The following is a 19,475-nucleotide window of genomic DNA, read 5'->3' on the forward strand; positions in this document are numbered from 1 at the left end:
CTTAGGTTGGTGTATTTTGTCAAATTGATGGAAAATAAAGGGATAAATTTTAAATTGTAATAAAAAAATGTTTAATCTCACACCTTCTCAAAACATTAAAACATGTTAACACCCACTGATCCACCAAGGCAGATAGACTGAAAGTCAAAGTCAGCTTTATTGTCAAGTATGCTGCATCCATAAGACATACAGCACAGATGAAATTGATTTTCTCTCACCCCACAGTGCAAGCAGCATATAAAATAATAAATAAACGACGTAAAAAATAGATAAAAAGACAGTAATAGTAATAGTAAGAGGAATAACAGTAGTCTAAACAGTGCTAAAGAACAGTGGCATGGTTGAAGTGGCAGTTTAAAGTGACATCAGTGCTGAGAACAGTAAGTGGATGAGTCATTGATGGCAGTCTTTGGTGATGATGGTGTTCTGAAATGGTGTGAAGTTTTCAATGTGAGCTTGTAGGATGGAGTGGAGGGGCCAGAGGGGGGAGGGCAGGGAGGGAGTTGAGTGTCCTTATTGCCTGATGGAGGAAACTGTCTTTTAGTCTGCTGGTTCTGGCCTGCAGACTTTGCAGCCTCCTGGCAGCAGGTTGAAGTGTCTCTGGGATGGGTGTGAGGGGTCCCTTGCAATCCTGATGGCTTTGCGGGTGAGGGTGAGAGGGGGGGGGGGGGGGGGGGGCTTGTAGGATGGAGTGGAGGGGCCAGTAGGGGGTAGGTCCTTGTCAGTACCGGGTTGGACCCGCTTTTGCCTTCAGAACTGTTTTAATCCTTGGTGGAATAAATTCAACAAGGTTCTGGAAACATTCCACATTGGTCCATATTGACATGACAACATCACACAGTTGCTGCAGATTTGTCGGCCGCACATCCATGATGCCAATCTGCCGTTCCAACACATCCCATAGGTTCTCTATTGGGTTGAGATCTGGTGAGTGTGGAGGCCATTTGAGTCCAGAGAACTCATTGTCATGTTCTAGAAACCAGTCTGAGATGATTCCAGCTTTATGACATGGAGCCCTGTCCTGCTGGAAGTAGCCATTAGAAAATGGTACACTGTGGTCAGAAAGGGATGGACATGGTCAGCAACAATACTCGGGTAGGATGCAGTGATGTAACATGATCAATTGGTACTAAGGTGTACCAAGAAAAAATCCCCCACACCATGACACCACCACCACCAGCCTGAACCATTAATACAAGGAAGATGGATCCATGCTTTCATGTTGTTGATGCCAAATTCTGACCTTACCATCCGAATGTGGCAGCAGAAATGGAGACTCAGACCTGACAATGTTTATCCATATTCTATGGTCCAGTTTTGGTGAGTCTGTGTGAATTGCAGCCTCAGTTTCCTGTTAGCTGACAGCAGTGGTACCCGGTGTGGTCTTCTGTTGCTGCAGTCCATCTGCCTCCAGGTTGGACGTGTTTTGTGTTCAGAGATGCTCTTCTGCAAACCTCGGTTGGAACCAGTGGTTCTTTCAGTTCCTGTTGTCTCTATCGGCTGGAAATTTTCCCCTGACCTCAACAAGGCATTCCCGCTCACAGAACTGATGCTCACTTGATATTCTCTCTTTTTCAGACCATTCTCTGTAAACCCTAGAGATGGTCGTGGGTGAAAATTCCAGTAGATGAGCAGTTTCTGACATCCTCAGACCAACAACCACTAATGTTAGGTTGGGGTTGTTAGGGGCTGTAAGCTAGTAGGGGAATGCGTAAACAGATGGGTGATGCCAAGTGGGGACACTCCATCCCAACACTCCTGCACCAAACCCAGAGAATCTAACAAATTCCAGCCGCTCTGCAGAAAATATGTTCTGGCTAAAAAAGGTAATGAAAATCAGAAGACCACTGGGAAAGCTTTGAAAACAGCTCAAAAGACGGTTGCAGTGGGATTTAAATGGCGCCTAAATAAACCCAAATTGTGTCGTGGGGGTTTATGCAGTATAAGACCGAGCGTTCACGGAGAACGTGCTGCTCCTGCAGCCCCGCAGACAAACAGAATCAGACATAAAGCTGCAGCGGCAGCAGAAAAATGAAGAGGAAGCTCGGGTCACATGGTCTGTGGTTAAAACCCAGAGTTTGACGAGGACCCAAACAGCTTCTGCTTCACGCAGGTCAAGAATCCAGACGATGCAGAGAAACGTGTAGAGTCTGTGAAGGTCCTCGTCCAACCTTTGGGGTTGGTGGACGCAGATGAGGGAGGGGCCTTTTCTGCCTCTGTTTGACCGATAAGTCAGCCGTGTCACCGGCTGAACATGTCAACAAGTCAGGGTTTCAGAGTTCATCCTCCCCTCAAAAAAGACCAAACAAGCACAGGACTAACTTAAAATGAAACTTTATTATAGTTGAGATTTCCAGTTACAACAAAAATTGTAAAGACTATGAACAAAGAAAATGAGAGAAAACAAACAGAACGGACAGACATGAGAAGCTTTGTACACCCCCCTCCCCCCAAACAAACACAGGGTCCAGCTTGTGTGGGTTCAGCAGTCTGGACTCTTGATCAGCTCAGCCTTAAATCCAGTTTTGGGTTCAGTCCCGCTAAAGCTGAATCGTCTTACATCAGTGAAACCTCAGAATTGGCTCTTTATCTAAACTTCACCCCAAAAAACATGATTATTGTGAGAGCGGATAAAAAGCTGCTTCAGTAGTCAAAGTCTAAGAACGAGTGGCGTCATAGTATCGCAGATTCTTTAAAATAAAGCTCACCTGACCTAAAAACAAAGAGTGGGCTGTGCCGTTCACAGGTGACAAACCTAAAGCTGTGGCTGCATGCACGGGTGTCTTTAAAACTGAAGGGTGGCGAGGTCTAAAGGTGTGAAAACGGCCAATTTTTTCCAAGGTGTGAAAAACAAAAAGTGCGTTTTATTTGCAGACAGAGCCTCTCGTCGTCCTCGGCAACGCTTCGTTCCAGCGCCTTTCGTCGTGTCTATTCGTTCTTCTTCTCCTTCTGCTTCAGCAGCTTGTTGATCTCCCTCTTCGCCATGCCCGCGTACTTGCTGATGATGCCGTGCTGGTTCAGCCCGGGCAGCAGAAGCAGGAAGCTCACTGCAGAAGAGGCGACCGCCATCAATACGGTGCGTCAGCTTTTGGAACCGTTTGCACAACACAATTTCTCACAAAGAACAGAATGCAAAAAAAACTTTTTTTTTTAAAAAGAAGAAAGCAGCTGGAGGAACAAGTTTGACTTGACATGAAGCACAAGTGATCATGAAGAAACTTGCTCTCCACTTTTGTTCTGACTTCTAGACATGTCTCAGAGCGCTGGAGCTGACAGAGGTTCACCTGTGACACATCTGTGAATCAGCAGATGTGTCACAGGTTTAAACAGCAGGAGGGTGCGCCTCTAAAAGCCCGCATTGATCTGTGGATTGATCTACAGTAGCAGGAAGCCTGAAAGTCACGAGTAGCTGAAAAACTGCAGAGTAAGCACATTGTCACGACAACACAACAAAGACACAACCTTACCAGTCAGGTAGGTGAGGAAGAGGTTGTGCACCTGCTGTCCGATCCAGGCCACTGCCAGCAGGCTGCTGATCACTGAGGCAAAGTACTGTGAAGATGAAACAATGGGGGAGAACTTCCTGAGCTTAGAGAGAAACTCATCAAAAACAAAAAGGAAGTGCTTTATGTTAAAGTTTGGGACTCCTGCTGCTTGTAACCCAGTTACAAGCGGACCGGCTCAGCCTAGTCAGATGAAGTTTTAATCTGGGCCGCAGTTTCAAACGCTCTGCTGTTCACTTGCAGCGTTTAAATTTACCATTTTGGGCTTCTCCTCCTTCAGAGCGCAGAGACGCTTCCACCAGCCAACAACCCTCTTCTGACTCTTCACCAGGTTTCCGCAAATCTCATGGAAGCGTTGCTGCTGCTCAGTAGTCCTGCACTCAAACGGTTAAGAACACTGTGTGAGGGGTGGGAGAAAGCGTGACCTCGTTTTATTAAACTTTGATAAGCGGCTTTGCTTCATGGATGGCTGCTGACCGCAGTTTCTGCATGTTCACAGCCTTAATATTTCCTCACTAAAAAAAGGGAAAACTTTCTTGAAACCCCCATGTTGGAGCACTGCCCCCCCACTTTGCCGAGTCATTGCCTGTGTTCTCAGAGCGGGAGCACGCTCAGTCACATTCATCGACCTTAGGACATCGTTTTGATCAGACTCCTCTGCAGTCTCAGCAACGGACAACAAAAGTCAGCGAGCTGGTCAGACAGAACGACAGCCTGGCTGAAGCTGCAAAATGAAAAACGTCATCCGAACAGATACTGGAGGTTCAGATGACCCAGAATAGACAGTCAAATAAAAGCTGCTGAACACCACCAGCCCGTCTGCTGCTATTTGTGTTAAGTAGAGCAGCGCGGGTCACGGACAGCTGATGGGGGGTTAAATATCCAGAAACCTAAGACACCAAGAGAGGGATGAAGGGCGCCCTTGGCCACCTGCGGCGTGTCGCTCTGCCGTCATGGTGTCTGGTTTTCAGTGAACTGGCTTCTCAGCTCATTCTGACATTTCAAAGCTCAATGAACATTCCGTTTAGGCATCACGTCTGACAAAGAGAAGTCCACCATGAAGACAAAACCATTCAGACTTTTTTGTCAACCAAGTCGGCTCTGATGCCAAACTAAGAATCAAAACAGGGTTGGGTGATCCTCTCACCACTTATTGGAGCCAAATACTCGGGGGGCGAGGGTGGGAACCAAGTAGTCAGCCAAGCAGAGCAGCATGACTGTGCAGGAGAGTCCAGTCAGCACTGACGGGTCCAGGTAATACACCAGCCTGAAACAGGAAGCAAACATTCAAACATCTACTTGAAAAAAAAAAACAACAACACACAGAGGTTTCTGTGCGGTTATGAATACGACATCTGAAAAAGTATTGCGAGGCTGATAAACAATCATCCAACTGTGGGCTGCAGATGGAGGAAGGGCGTGGACACTGGGGGAATTAAACAGGAATGCAGCACATTAAGAAAGCAGCTGAACTGTGATTTTAACAAAACACAAAGTGCTTTTTAAACCCAACAAGCTAGTCTGCATCTTCAGGCTGTGATATTTTATACAACTAGAAATGTTTGATAGTTTGCAGCTTTTTTTTCTGAATATGACTTCAGATACAAAAAGCTCTAAATCTACAGGAAAAGGCGCAGCGCAGCACACGGGAAGTTAAAAAGAGAGACGTTGGCAAATACAAACAACTCAGTGTCTAATGCAGCATGATGTGAGAGAACACATGGTAATAGCCGTAAACCTCAGTTTTTCCATGTGCCGACATGAGTTTACGCAAGTCTGGGCAACAGCACTGAAGATCCCAAGAAGGTGAGATTCCCTCATCGTGGGTCAATGAGTCTGACTACCTTTAAAAGTTTTAAATCCTTACATACATTTTCATTTACCAACTTCTCTCAACTCTGAAAACATTTACACAACTGCATTTGCACTCTGATAAAAACTGAAGGCAGAGTGAAAGAGAACCGAAAACTTTCCCTCAGGCAAAGAAAAACCTTGTGTTGCAACAAAATTAGGCCTGAAAGAAGCAATTGTTGTTCAACTCTAAGAATGAAACATAAAAATGAAGAGTTTCTCAAGTTTTCATGGAAATTGGACTTTTCAGAGCAAATTCTCTGTAGCGACATTACTATATATCCTCCTTTTGTCCTTACAGGTCACCTCATTAACAATTCAAGCGTCGATCTTTAAAAGTAGACATCCGAAAGAAAAATGAAAGAATCCCAGATGAAACCATTCTGGTATGGCATGTTCTAAAACCCAACCCAGCATAGAGTAAACCCGACTTACAAGAAGATCACGGTGGTAGCTCCCACTAGAGCTCCAGGGAACCAGGGCTTCTCCCATCGCAGAACACGATCCCCAGCCAGGATCACCTCTCCCCAGGCCTGCAGCTGCTCCTCCAGCTGTGCAGTTTCCTGAGCCTAAACACAGAACACTGCTTCAGCAAACCCGGTACCAACCAACCAGTCTGGAGTCCCCAGTAAAAAAAAATGTTTCTATTTTGATGACTTTTTTTTTTATTCCTGCTTTTACTCTATTTTGACAGCAGATGAATCAAAAACAGAAGAAAGCTTTCAGGAACATTCCTGAATAAATAGTTAAAACGACAAATGAATATTTGTCTATACACTCCCTTCTTTGTTTGGTCTCTTGTCAGCCTTTCCCTTTCTAAAAACATCTTCCTTAAAACAAAAGCTATCAGTCAGAGTCACTGATAACAAAACTGTGACTCACTGGAAATTATTACCCACAGGGTGACACTTAAATCATTAGTCTAATGCTGCACTGTGACTGAAATGAGGCCTAAACTCTTTTTAGGAGGGTCTGGCACTGCAGCCAAAAGCCCAAAAACCAACAGTTTGGTTTGAGTAATTTATTCTAAAAGTTGGGGAAATGACGTGGCTCAATTAAGCGGAAGTCTTAAATTAGGCAATAATGGAGCTTTAAAACTATAGTATCCGCAACGAGACATGTTCCGCAAAACGATTATAATGCGGGGAGTATTTTAATTAAACCCACTGGGGCGTCTCTGAGAAATAACCAACGTACATGCCAACATTTCTGTTAGTAAAACCAAAAGAAGAATCATATATCGTTTTATATTATTAAGAATTAAAGCTTATGTTATGCAATTTTAACATTCAACAATCAAAATCTTCGATCGATGAAGGCTAAACCCAGCTAAAAATCATGCTAGATAGCTAGCTAACGTTAGCTACTAGCGTTAAAAAAGAAGAGTCGCGGTGGAAAGCTCAACTAATTTTAACAACATATACAAACAAAACTTTAAGTTAATATTATTAACAGTTTGTAAGTTAATAATGAACATTAATGGAAATATTATGCGGCGAAAAGCTAGTAAAATTAGCATCTGCGAGTCATGCTAACGTTGAACACATTAGGCTAAAACCACCAAAATACGTCACGAGATGAAGAAAAGGAGGGAAATTGTGCACTTACTATTACGTTTGAACTTTTGTTGTCGCCTTCAGCCATCACGGTGGTTTCGGTGTTTTAGATTTGTGGCGTGAAACCCCTTAAAGTTCTACAGCTAAACTGGAGCTGGGGATTAGACTGCACTCCACCTGCTGCTTCGGCGTCTCTAACGGTCGAGCTAAGACAGGATGTTTTTATCTCAAAACCTGCGTCAACTTTAACCACTTGCATTCTGGGAAATGAAGTTCTATGCTTCTCTGCACACCGACAATTGTCCTTTTTAAAAGCAATTAAATAAAACACATCCATACATTTAAAAATGTCCCTTCGCTATGTCCAATAAATAAATAAATAAATAAATAAATAAATAAATAAATAAATAAATAAATAAATAAATAAATAAATAAAAATAATAGTAAAAAACACGTTTGTTAGAAATAAGGAAATTTAAAAAAGTGACTCACGTTTCCTTTTAAAGGTTTGAGTTAAAAATTCAAAATCGTCTTTAACGTACTGAATATTTTAGAAACAAATTCAAAATAGACAACAGAAAAGTGCTCACAGATGAAAGTAAAATATACAATTTTGTAAAACAATTTTAAAAATATCACTAGCTGAATAATATTTCAGAAAAAAATGGATAGTTACACATTTTATTTTTCAATTTTAATATGGTTTGATGAAACGCTTCTAAACTTTTAAATGAATTCATTACTAATGGGTTTAACCTTTACTTCAGTATATCAGGAAAAAATAATACCTTTTAGAATTTTGTTTAGTATTGTGGCTCAGTTCACTTTATTACAAATTAATGATAAGCAAATGTAGTTAATAAATGCATTACTAAACTACGCAATTCTCATGAACATCAATGTTCCTACTATTATCTTACGGCACTTGAACGCATCACGGTTTGGACGACTGTTGAACGTGTGACGTAGTTTTGTCTTCCTCTCACTTATGCCGTGGTTGAATTGAGAGCTATCTGGTTGCTAACAGTGCTAAGAGTGCTTTTGTTCTAAGGATACGGTTGTTTTGAGGATCAATTCGACCAATTTGACAGTGGAGTAAGGTATCAGACGCAAAGTTTAAGTTGATATAAGTTCGGTATTTTCTTTTAAAAGAAAGAAAAATCGAGCGAAACCTACAAATTGGTACGTAGCTGTTATATTAGCATGCTAGTTAGTTAGCTAGCTAATGCGTGAATTCTACCTGTTTAATTTATTCAGGCCTTCTTGGATAATTTATTTAAACATAAAACGTTAGTATAGCCTAGAAATACATTTTTTGTAGTATTTCTGATGACATTAGTGAAGTTTTAAAGTCACTTACAGCAAAAGGCCTATGTCTGCGCACGTGTATTATAGTCGAAAAAACAACACTTTCCTCGTAAATGCAACTTAACAGTGAGTGCGCACGTTTTCTTGAGTCTCCGGACTCCTTACTATGTGTGTTGAAGGCTGATTATCATTCGAGCCTGTACGGTAAACTCGGCTCACCAGATTGTTACCCAATTGTTGTTGCTGGGAGAGTTTCGTTTTGTGATGCACCACTGATTTCACACTTTTAGGTTTGTTTTTTTTTCTTTTATGGTTTATTTTTAAAATCAGTTTTTTTTACAGATTAAAAATACCAAGCGATCTTGACAAGGGAATCGCCACGTCTGCCATTTTAAAAAGAGACATGCGTCAGATAATGATATGGAAACCGTAATCCACTGTATTCCCATGTTATTTGTTTGAAGAAAATCTAAAACGGGTTAAAATAATCTGCTGCTCTGCCACATTGCATTTCAACAGACCTTGAATGTTCTGATTCTGAGTTTAAACTAAAATATACAATATTTCTCTTTCCTGGATAATAACGTTTTTTTCTCTGTGTATCCACAATGTTTACTTTATCAGGTTATAAAACATTAATGGAGATAATAATAAATGGAATAGATTGGTTGATATATTTGCATCATTGGCAAAATGAGACAATCCCTTTTACTGCCCTTATTTTATTAGTATGCAGGTCGTCGCAGATGTGTGTGGAAGTTCAGTTCTGCAAACACTTAGGAATGAAAGATTTTCCTTCACAGGAATTTGTAAATTTGGGATAAAGTTAGGTTCAGCACCTCTTTTTTCCTCTGCAGAGCCATGTACAATGGCATCGGCCTGACGACTCCGCGGGGCAGCGGCACCAACGGTTATGTGCAGCGCAACCTGTCGAGTGTGCGGGTCAAGCGCCCGCGGGACGAGCGCGGCGGCGAACGAGATGAGAAGGACCGGGAGAGGCTGGAGAGTCAGCTGAACCGGCAGCCCAATGCGGACATCCTGGAGCATCAGCGCAAGAGGCAGCTAGAGGTCAAATGTGCTGAACTACAAGACATGATGGAGGAGCAAGGGTAAAGAACTACAAAACCATTTTAGGATTATTTATCAATAAGTTTTACATCATTAAACAGACTTTTTGTCCATTACTATATTCCTTTTTCATGAAGGATTGCTGTTTTTATTTTAGAATAGAATATTTTTGTTGGGAAAAAACGTGTTTGATCTGAAACTGCATATTAAGGTAGCTATGGCTTGTCTCTGTTGTTTGGTCATTCAGGTATGCAGCAGAAGAGATTGAGGAAAAGGTGAACAGTTTCAGGATGATGCTTCAGGAAAAGGAGGAGCCGCCTCCCTCCAGCACTCAGAAACCAACGTAAGGACTTGATCTGGAATTCTGGCATCGCACTTAAGCTACGTACACACAGGGCAGGTGTTGCACGGTCAAGAATGCGCTGAACGCAGGTTCTTGGATGCACTTTTTGCATATAGTGGCGACAGTGGCTCAGGTGGTTGAGCGGGTCGTCCAATGACCGAAGGGTTGGCGGTTCGATCCCCGCTCCCACCAGCCAAAATGTCGTTGTGTCCTTGGGCAAGACACTTCACCCTCCTTGCCTCCAGTGTGGCTCCACTGGTGTGTGAATGTGTATGAATGATCCCGGTGATGGTCAGAGGGGCCGTAGGCGCGAAATGGCAGCCACGCCTCTGTCAGTCTGCCCCAGGGCAGCTGTGGCTACATCAGTAGCTACCATCACCAAGTATGAATCAGGAGTGAATGAATAATGGACACACTGTAAGCACTTTGAGTGTCTTGAAAAGCACAGATAAATCCAATCCATTATTATTATTATTATTATTATATGATGTTCACACTGGGCCAGCGCTTCTTGATCGTAGCGCATGTGCTCACAGTCGCTTGGTGCGAAATGTCGAAGGGGTGTAAATCTTGTGGATCTAGCTCCAGGCTTCTTTTTTTCACATCTCTTTTCCGATATATGAAAGACTTGGTGTCATATAATTATGGCCAGGCACTAACCCCGATTATTAATTTTCAATGATTATAATGATCAATTTTCAAACGGTTGGTACTTCTGTGAATTAAGATGGACGCCTTCCATGGGAGTCACTACCAAGTCAGAGTCCCTGATTGTTCAACCTGAATGGCTGTGCGTTTTGTCTTAAAAATGTCCTTAGCGACGCACAAACACGAGAGTTTTGAACGCGGAAGCCTGAAACATGCGTTTACACAGACTTTTCATTGGAAGTGGTCGTTTAAACGGGCATTGTCGAGGCCGGTGTGTGAACGTGGCATTAGACTGATCCCAATAGAGTTTGTTGCTTGAACTTCAATATGTAAACCTGCGGTTAACCGCGACACAGCGCCGCCTGCTGGTTCATCACCGCGGTGATCAAAAATCCCACACCGTCACAGCTGGTGGCTGGTGTCTAAGATGTTTTTCAACCAACCTGCCACTGAAGCCCTTCGGGGGCTGGAGTTTGACGCATCTGCTATAAATGAAAGCAGGTGAAGCTGCAATACATCTATAAGTGTCAGCACCCATGGACTTTCATGGCTTATGTGTTTATCTGGACTTTTCAATGCGCTTTGTTTATGACTAAAGTGGTTTTTCTGTCCTCTCAGGGTGACAGAGACTCATGCCATGGCTGCTGCAAACCAGCAGAAGAACGACCGTCTCCGTGCTGCTTTTGGCATCGCCAGCGACTACGTGGACGGATCGTCCTTCCACGCCGATCGCAAGGAGAAGGAGAAGGAGAAAAGAGAGCAGGAGCGTTTAGAGAGGGAGAAGCTGCAACAGCAGAAATATACGTGAGAACAAAATCTGTTCTTTAAGCTTTCACATTCTCTACTAAAGGACTAAAGTGCGAGGGAAGGCTTAGTATCTGAAAAAGGAAACCTTTAGGGTACTCTGTTTTATATTAATTTAAGCTATCATAACAAATGAATATAAACCAAAAAAATATTGGAATAAAGTCGTTAAATGAAGAGAAAATAGTTTAAATAGGACTAAAAATATTACAAGTTATGAGATAAAGTTGTATATTTATGCTTTAAAAAGTCCTAATTTTACTCGGAAATTCTTTGATATTTTTTTTTTTCAAAAATAAAAAGTTAAATTTAGCTTTTAAAATGTTTCAACAAAGCCAATTGAAGGTGTTTAATTCAGAGAAATGGGATGAAAAAGGGCGGCTCAAGAATCTCATTGAATCTGGTTTACTTTTTATTTTTGCTAATGAACAACTTTAATGAAATCAAATGAAATAAAAAATTTATGAAATTATTTTATGTAATGAAATTACATAAAAAGCACAACTTTTTCCTTGTAACGTTTTTAAATCATATACATCTTTATATATCCTTTATATATCTATCTGATTTTTATTCTTTATATATTATTCTTTTAGAATTTGGAGTTTTTCCCTCCTAATTTCACGAGTTTTCTCATATTTATCTTTCTTCTTTTATGGTGACCTTTTTAATGCAAACAAATCCTCACTATTTCAGCTCACAATTTACGACTATTCTAACCTTTTTACAGGTAGAATTAGTCTGAATCAGAAGCTAAAATTTGTTCATAGGTTGAAGGCTGCTGTCTCACCATCATTCTTTTCATGTTTATCAGACTAAATAACTTTCAAAGATTTAAAATATGCATTTCTAGTGTATATTTCTGGAATTTCTGAACATCACTCTCTCCAAATCTACCACCTTTCCATACTTTCATCAAAATCAGCCTAATTGTCGTCTGTCCTCTGGTCTCATCAGACGCCCGTCTCCACTGCTGTGAAGAAACTCGGTTGAGAAGCAAATCTGCAAAACAAAGACATGGATTCTGTTTTGTTGCACTACAGCGGTTAAAGAGTTTCCCTTTACTTCAGTTTTCTAAAGAAAAAAAGGGAAAATTCTGAGAGAAACCACTAGATTTTAAAGGTTAAAGTCTCTTTCAGGCTTAGCGTGTTATTTGTAGGGAAACATTTGAGCTTTTTTGTTTCTATGGGACTTTCAGGCGGACGAGTTCATGTATGCCACATGTGTCTAAGCCTGAAAATGATGCGTTTGCCGCTCATTAGAACTTCTGACGTTTTCGACGTGAAACTGAAATTGCTGGGTGAGAACAGGACTGCATCCGATGTGTGGGAGACGAGGCTGCAGCGGTTGTAGTTTAGTGTTTTCTGTGACCGTTGGAAAGGATTTCACCCAGGAGTATCAATGAAGTCATGATAAAGTGCATGTTGTTGTGCACACAAGAGCTTAAAGTGGTTAGCTTCTGTTTAGAAATAAAATAAGACATTAAAAACATGCTGTAAAATCTTCCAATAGCCTTGAAAGTGTTTCAAACCTTGAATGGATTAAAATTGGATGATTCTTGCTGAATATTCTTCATGATTAATTGAGATGATCCAGTTTTACTTTATTCGTATTTGCAAAAGGGTTTACTGGAACATTTCACCACATAATACATCTAACATAAGAATAAGCATATGATCCTGTTTGTGCATTTGAAGAATCACTAACAGGGTTTTCTACTCAGTCATATGAACTTGTAATTGCGGTGTGGTTTGTAAAGACACCTCAGTTCCTGACGTCTCTCACTTTGCTTTGGCAGGCTGGTGGAAGATTCGGACGGTTCCGACTCCCCTCCAAAGAAACGCAGCAGGAAGAAGAAGAAGAAGAACAAGACCAAGAAAAGAGACAGGTCACACGATGGTCCATGAGAGCAGAGAACGCATGAAGGGAATGAAGAGATGGTCTGACTTTTTTTTTCTTTTTCTGTAGCAGCTCAGAGAGTTCGTCTCCATCTCCTCACAGAGAAAAGAAATCCAAAAAGAAGAAAAAGAAACGGTACGGCTCTAAAAGTTTCATCCTCCTTCATTTTCTTTCTATTTCCTCCACGTGACGTGAATCTGTTTTTTCAGAGAGGTGTCAGAGGATGAAGACGACAGGTAGGAGACGCTGCAGCTCCTCAGCTGAGGGTTCCTGTCTCTGGAGTTCATCTCAACTGATTTTTCTTTTCTGCTTTTTTTTTTTTTTAGTGGTTCAGACGAGAAGAAGAAAGTCTCCAAAAAGAAGAAGAGAAGTAAAAGTCCCCCAAACAGAAATGCGGGTCGACAAAGGAGTGACTCCTCCAGCTCCGTTCAAAGGTGAGAATAGATGACGGCTTTCTCAGACTTTAACCGTTTGACCAAAAAATGGCTGTCAGCACAGGTGTCTATGAAATAAATAGTAGTATTTTAGTTATTTGATAAGTCAAAATGACAAATGGAGTTTTAGGAACTCTGTAAGTTGATCTCCAGCCATTTTTGTTGATTTATGGACTTTTTTTCTTCAATCAAACTTTAAATCAAAGCTCTTGAATGTCTTCTCCTCAGCATCAGCAGCACGTCTCCGTCTCCTCCAAGGCTGCGGGAGAAGGGTCAAACTGCCAAGACAGTCGATGAAGGTAGAAAAGGGAGACCGGCAGACAGGAGGAGGGGCAGGTCTGAGGAGCACAGCCCACAACAGCCTCCAGGGGACGGGGTAAGACCTGCTTTTTCCTCTGCTCCAAAACCCGGATGTGGGATGAGGTGTGGACGTTTGTACGGATGCTGACTTCTTCTCCCTGCAGAGGAGGAGCCATATGGAAAGAGAGAAGGAGCGACACAGGGAAGCAGAGAAACCCAACAGGAGACACGACTCCTCATCCCCATCTCCCCCTCCACAGGCCACGGAGAAGGAGAAAGGAAGAAGATCTAGAAGTAGACAGAAGGATAGCGACAGAGGGAGGCGCTCCAGAAGTAGAGAGATGCAGAAAAGGAGGCGTTCAAGGAGCATTGAGATGCAGAAAAAGAGGCGTTCAAGGAGCATTGAGATGCAGAAAAAGAGGCGTTCAAGGAGCATTGAGATGCAGAAAAAGAGGCGCTCAAGGAGTACGGAGAAGAGAGACAAGGCGAAGGAGGTTGTACCTCAGAGGACCAGACATGACTCGTCGTCGTCGTCGCCGTCTCCTCCTAGACAAGAAGTGAGGAAAGAAAGAAATGTAGAGTCTGCAGGGGATGGAAACAGAAAAGTGAGACGGGATTCCTCTTCTCCTTCGCCTCCGCCTGAAAAAGAGAGGACAAAGACGCTGAAGGTACCAGAAGAGACCCGGAAAAGAGAAGCGTCTCCACACCAGCAGAGGAGCGACAGAAACAGGAGCAGACGTTTATCTCGTGGCTCGGTGTCACCTGCCTCCCGCTCTCCAGTCAGCAGGGTCCACCAACGGGAGCAGGAGGATAAGAAGAGTCAAGTAACAAGCAGGGACAGATCCAAGGAGAGGGACAGGTATCCCAACAAGCAGAGGGAGGCGGAGTCTAGTAGAAGCAGAGAGGAGGTGCAGCCTCCCTCCTTTGCAGACCGATCAAAACCTTCAGAGAGACTGCGAAGCGACCGCGCCGAGACGACTGAGAAGCAGCCAAAGACGAGAAGCCCTGCAAAAGAAAAGATGTCTGAGGACAAGCCCAAACGGGTGGAGAAACGAAGAGAAAGCAGCAGCAGCAGTGGGAGCAGCAGCAGCGGGAGCAGCAGCAGCAGTGACAGCGATAGTGACAGCTCCTCATCTTCCTCTTCATCTTCCAACTCTTCTGCGTCCTCCAAAGATCAGGATGAAGCTCAAGCATCTGGACCAGCAGCGATGAAACGAAACAGTCCCAAGAAGAAGGATCTGGCTGCCATCGGGGCAGCAGTTCAGAGGTACATCACCAACGGCAGAAAGGAGGCCGCTGCCCCCGAAGGAGCAAACAGATCCCAGACAGACAGCGGAGGAGAGCGGCGTGAGGGGGAGAGGGCTCCCCGCAGAGGCCCTGCAGAAGAAACTAGGCCCCCAGCTAAAGGACAGGAGCGCTACAGTCCCACACAGATAGACAGCCCCAGTTCTGCACCGTCTCCACCCAGCAGAGCGGACGACAGAGTCAGGGGCAGGTCTCCACCTCACCAGGAGAAAGGTGGTCCGAGGGAGCGAGAAACCAACAGGGATGGAGTCAGAAGAACTATGAGACAAAGCCCTCCCGCCAGAAGGTCTCCTTCTCCCCCACAGAAGACCTCAGCCCACTCCCCACCTCATCGCACACCACCAAGGCAGTACCAAGAACCCCCACCTCGGTCCAGAAGAGCTTCTCCTCCTCCAACTTGGTCGGAGCGGGAACGAGAGAGGCAAAGGGAAAATGAAAGACGAGTCAGAGCCGTCAGGAATTCAAGGTCCAGAAGTCCTAGGAGGCGGGTCAGTTCTAGATCCAGAAGTCCAAGGAGGCCCATGAGCACTAGAAGTCCAATAAGACGCATCAGTTCCAGATCCAGAAGTCCAAGAAGACCCGTCAGTTACAGGAGTCCAAGGAGACGCTTCAGTCCAAGACCCAGGAGTCCAAAGAGGACCATTGGTTCCAGGAGTCCAAAGAGACGCATCAGTTCCAGATCCAGAAGTCCTAAAAGGCGCAGCAGGTCCACATCCAGAAGTCTAAGAAGACCAAGTCCCTTTGTCAGGTGGGTCGCAGCGCCACGCTCAGGTCTGGAGCTGCAGGTGTTGCTGCTCCACCCATGAAGGTTTTATGTGTGGTTTGAAAGAGTGAAACCAGCAGAGTAAAACAGGAGAGCCTTCCTGCTTCCAAATACAGGAAAGCTGCATTTAACAGACAAAACCAGGAGTCTCTTCTCCAAATATGCATTTATTGTGACAGTTGTTCCCACAGACCATAATCATGATGCAGATTATTCAGCAATCGGCTGACTAACGTCAAGTTGATGCTGCTAATAAAGTTGTTCAGTGGGTTCACATTTACTATCATATCCAGAAAATCCCAGTTTTTTTCTGACTGTGAATGAATTCAGGGTTTTCTCACCGACATCCCCGTTAAACCCCCTAACCTAAGATTAGCAGTGCAGCAAAAATGGTGAGCAGTGGTTTAGTTCCACGAGCTGCAGCAGATGTAAACAATGTTTACATTTTTATTCATCTGTCAGGTTATGGAACGTTTTATGACTCTTCTGTTAAACAAACCTGAAGTAAAAAAAAAAACCTGAAACGGATCTATTTTGGTTTATTGTATCAAACGTTCTGGGATTATTTCTTTTTTTTCGTATCCAGCACTTGTTTGATAAAAAGAACAAAATTGTTTTTCTGCACCTGAAACCCAACATGGTGACTGCAGGCGCGTTGATGTGGGAGTTTCAGACTGACGCTTGTTGTTTTCCTCCTCCAGGTCCCGCCGCTCGCCGTCTCCTCCGCAGCGCCGCAAACTGAGCCGCTCGCTGTCCAGAGAGAGGGACAAGCCAACACAGAGGGACGCACCTCAAGAAAGGGGCAGGGCCAAGGAGCCTGTGGTCACGAAAGGCGCTCCACAACCCAGCAGATCCTCCTCCTCCTCGTCTTCCTCCTCCAGCTCCTCCTCCTCTTCGTCCTCGCCCTCTCCGTCACCACAGAGGGGGGACACAAAAGGAGCGGCGGACGCGGAGCGGATGCCGGCTCGGGTGGAGGCAAAGCAGCCGGACGGGGAGCAGAAAAGTCGGGCTCCTCCCAGAGACTCCTCCCACCCCCCAGCCCCAAGCAGGAGAGTCGCGCCGGCAGAGTCGCGGCGCTCTGATCCCACCGCAAAGTCTCCATCCAGCCAATCAGAAAGCAGACAGCTGGCGCAGGCTCCAACCAGGAAGCTGTCGCCGCCCGCTGGTCAACAGGCGCCGGACCTAACGGTCAGGAAGACCAGTTCGGCAAACGGGAAACAGGCCAAAGTGAACCAGAAAAGCAGCAGCAGCAGCAGCTCTTCTTCATCCTCCTCATCGTCCTCGTCCTCTTCATCTTCATCTTCGTCCTCCTCGGACAGCTCAGACTCTGAGGAAGGTCAAGTCAAAGGGTGAGCAGACCGACGTTTGCATCTCCGGTCTGGATCTCTGCAGCTCTGATTCATAAAACTCTTCTTCACAGGAAGCCGGTGAAAGCCCAGAGCTCTCCTTCATCCTCATCCTCCTCTTCTTCTGAGGACGAGAAGAACACAAAGAAGAAGAGGTACGCGATGACCGAGGAAGCTACTCTTCCTGCTCTTTTTATGTAATCTGTAGTAGTTGTTAATTTAACTGGAGAACATTTAGTTTGGTTATTTCATGTTTTGGTGATCAAGGATTTTGGTTTTTTAATATTTTGAGTTCCTCTGAAAAAAGGCTCATTTTCATTCGTTATTTTAAAAGATTTTAGGTTTAAAAAACAAACAAATCGGATAATGGCAGCTGGACAAAGACATAAAGACCTCCATCAGTGACTGTTCCCGTGTCCGTTAACAGATCATTCAGATGTTCACGCCACTAAGTCAGTTTGTGTTTGTTTGACACCGGTCCGCTCGTGTTTGAAGTTTTGTGTTTTCCCAGCAGCCCTTCTGCGCGTCAGCGCGTGCCGGCCGACTCCCTCAGGGATTCCCGCTCGCTCAGTTACTCTCCTCCACGCCACGTGAGAGCTGCGCGCTCCCCGCTGCCCAAACGCAGGTATGTGTCCTCTCCGACGCTCCGAGCTGCTTTTTTAGTACCTGAACCGGTTTGAGTCGCATGACTGGATTCACATGGAATCGGTGACATGTAGTTGTCCAAAACAAATGAAGTGTTATTTATGTTCTTATAGTTTAAAAATGTTCTTTAAATGTCTGAAATGCTTTCATTTAACTTCATTTTGCCTCTAAGAAGAGTTTCTAAAGCAGCGTTTGTGTTTCTGCCCGCAGGACCGACAGCAGACGGTCACCGGGCTCCCGGCGGAGGACCTGAGTCCACACGGCGGCCACGCCCCCTCCTTCCTGTTCTGTGTTCAGAGATGGGCATCGGCGGTCTAATGCAGGCGTGTTTGCTCTGCAGGGATGGACGGCGGCTGCCACTTTTTTTCATGAGCTGAACTGGAAATATTCAAAAAACCGTCAAAGTAGCCCTGAAACTGTCCTGAACCGATTGTTCTCCTGTAGATATGAGCCGTCTGAAATTTGGTTTTATCACGTAACTGATTTGTGACTCCAGTGTAATGTTAGACAAATCTGAATTGTGGTTTATTTCTTTGTTGAAAGTCATAAAATAAAACTTAACTGTACATTTTACATTTGTGGATCTCTTTTGTGTCCTTTCCGAAGCACTCCGGGCCGAACTGGAGGATGTTCTCTGTGGGAGATGCTTCTTCTCTGAGGTTGTGTTGAAAATCTGTCTGTTTCCATGACAACAGTCCTTTTAAAGAGGGAAAAGGTTCATCTTTTGAAGACTGAAAAGTTGCTGTTTGCAGACATTAAGAATTCGATAACTGAAGATAAACTTTAGTGACGGGAAAGACAAAGGCCAAAACTTTAGCACATTCAATTTCTTTAACTCTCACTGTGGTTCAAAGTACAGAAAAGATCAAGATGCAGGCGTGCACACGTGAACATTTCAAACTGGAAGTCAGTCAGAAAAAATAAGGACAGTAGTTCAAGTGAAAATGTGCTGACAGAGGAAAATAATTAAAAATCTAATGATTGGACGGACTCTGCACCTTAACTATTTTCCTTTTCTGTATTCTTTCAAGCCCACCTGCCCCGTCTGAAGGTCTCTCCTGAGCCATGGTCAGAATTAATGGCAAGTCTCTTTAGATCTGCACAAATTTGTCTCCCAACACATGCATCATTTGCAGAGATGATAAAATATTTAAATACACATCTATCTGTCTGGTTTGGGATTTAGTTTCCAGATTCCAGCACATGGAAGCTGCTCATTTCTGCCAAAGTTATTGGGATAAAACGCTTTGAAAGGTTTCAGACCTTCTACACAGTTGAACCATGAGGCTCCACTTGTTTTTGTGTCTCCATGACTTGTTTTGACAGAAATCTGAGTCATTTGTTGAAACTGTGCAGGAACAGCAGCAAAAGAAATGGCAGATTAAGAAAAAGGATGAGGCAAAGGAAATGTGTTTTCAAGTGAGTTTCTGCAGATTTTAGAGAGAATGAATCAATGGGAGAAGGGAAAAAAACATAATTCCTGTTTGTATAAAATACAGAAACGCAATGTCAGCACTGAATTGTGTTTTTGATTTAGTAATTATTGCACATTTTCTGTTGACAAATACTATTTACAGCTTGTAACTGGTTATCTGTAGTTGATAATGTTTAAAGCTGAGCAGCATTGATTCATGAGAAACACTTACATGCAACAAAACATTGGAGCAAACTCTTTATTGGTCATTTAAATGTGTTTAATTGA

The 19,475-nt window shown here is 43.7% G+C and overlaps 2 protein-coding genes across 8 annotated transcripts; one reads left to right on the forward strand and one right to left on the reverse strand.

The window, feature by feature from the left end:
• Positions 1-2,318: 2,318 nt before the first annotated feature.
• On the reverse strand, positions 2,319-7,125 carry arl6ip1 (ADP ribosylation factor like GTPase 6 interacting protein 1). The gene is made up of 6 exons (XM_004071116.3): positions 6,963-7,125; positions 5,790-5,923; positions 4,651-4,770; positions 3,760-3,877; positions 3,468-3,552; positions 2,319-3,047 (listed from the first exon to the last, which is right to left on the reverse strand). The coding sequence occupies exons 1-6, from the start codon at positions 6,996-6,998 to the stop codon at positions 2,929-2,931; spliced, it is 612 nt and encodes a 203-aa protein (XP_004071164.1). The 5' UTR covers positions 6,999-7,125; the 3' UTR covers positions 2,319-2,928.
• Positions 7,126-7,867: 742 nt separating this feature from the next.
• LOC101162294 (serine/arginine repetitive matrix protein 2) lies at positions 7,868-18,346 on the forward strand. Of its 7 annotated transcripts, none has more exons than XM_020705024.2 (15): positions 7,868-8,092; positions 8,881-8,885; positions 9,076-9,327; positions 9,534-9,629; positions 10,896-11,081; positions 12,880-12,969; positions 13,050-13,115; positions 13,190-13,216; positions 13,307-13,414; positions 13,643-13,790; positions 13,879-15,767; positions 16,484-17,131; positions 17,203-17,283; positions 17,640-17,753; positions 17,984-18,346. In XM_020705024.2, exons 3-15 carry the CDS (start codon positions 9,080-9,082, stop codon positions 18,024-18,026), a joined length of 3,744 nt encoding a protein of 1,247 aa, XP_020560683.1. In that variant the 5' UTR covers positions 7,868-8,092; positions 8,881-8,885; positions 9,076-9,079; the 3' UTR covers positions 18,027-18,346. The 7 variants fall into 7 exon arrangements, with proteins under 7 accessions (XP_020560683.1, XP_011476045.1, XP_020560684.1 ...); XM_011477747.2 differs by lacking the exon at positions 8,881-8,885 and having other exon boundaries at positions 7,895-8,092; positions 13,879-14,135; positions 14,169-15,767; XM_011477743.3 differs by lacking the exon at positions 8,881-8,885.
• The last annotated feature ends 1,129 nt before the right edge of the window (positions 18,347-19,475 follow it).

This window comes from Oryzias latipes, chromosome 8, assembly GCF_002234675.1.
Source record: "Oryzias latipes chromosome 8, ASM223467v1".
NCBI lineage: Eukaryota > Metazoa > Chordata > Actinopteri > Beloniformes > Adrianichthyidae > Oryzias > Oryzias latipes.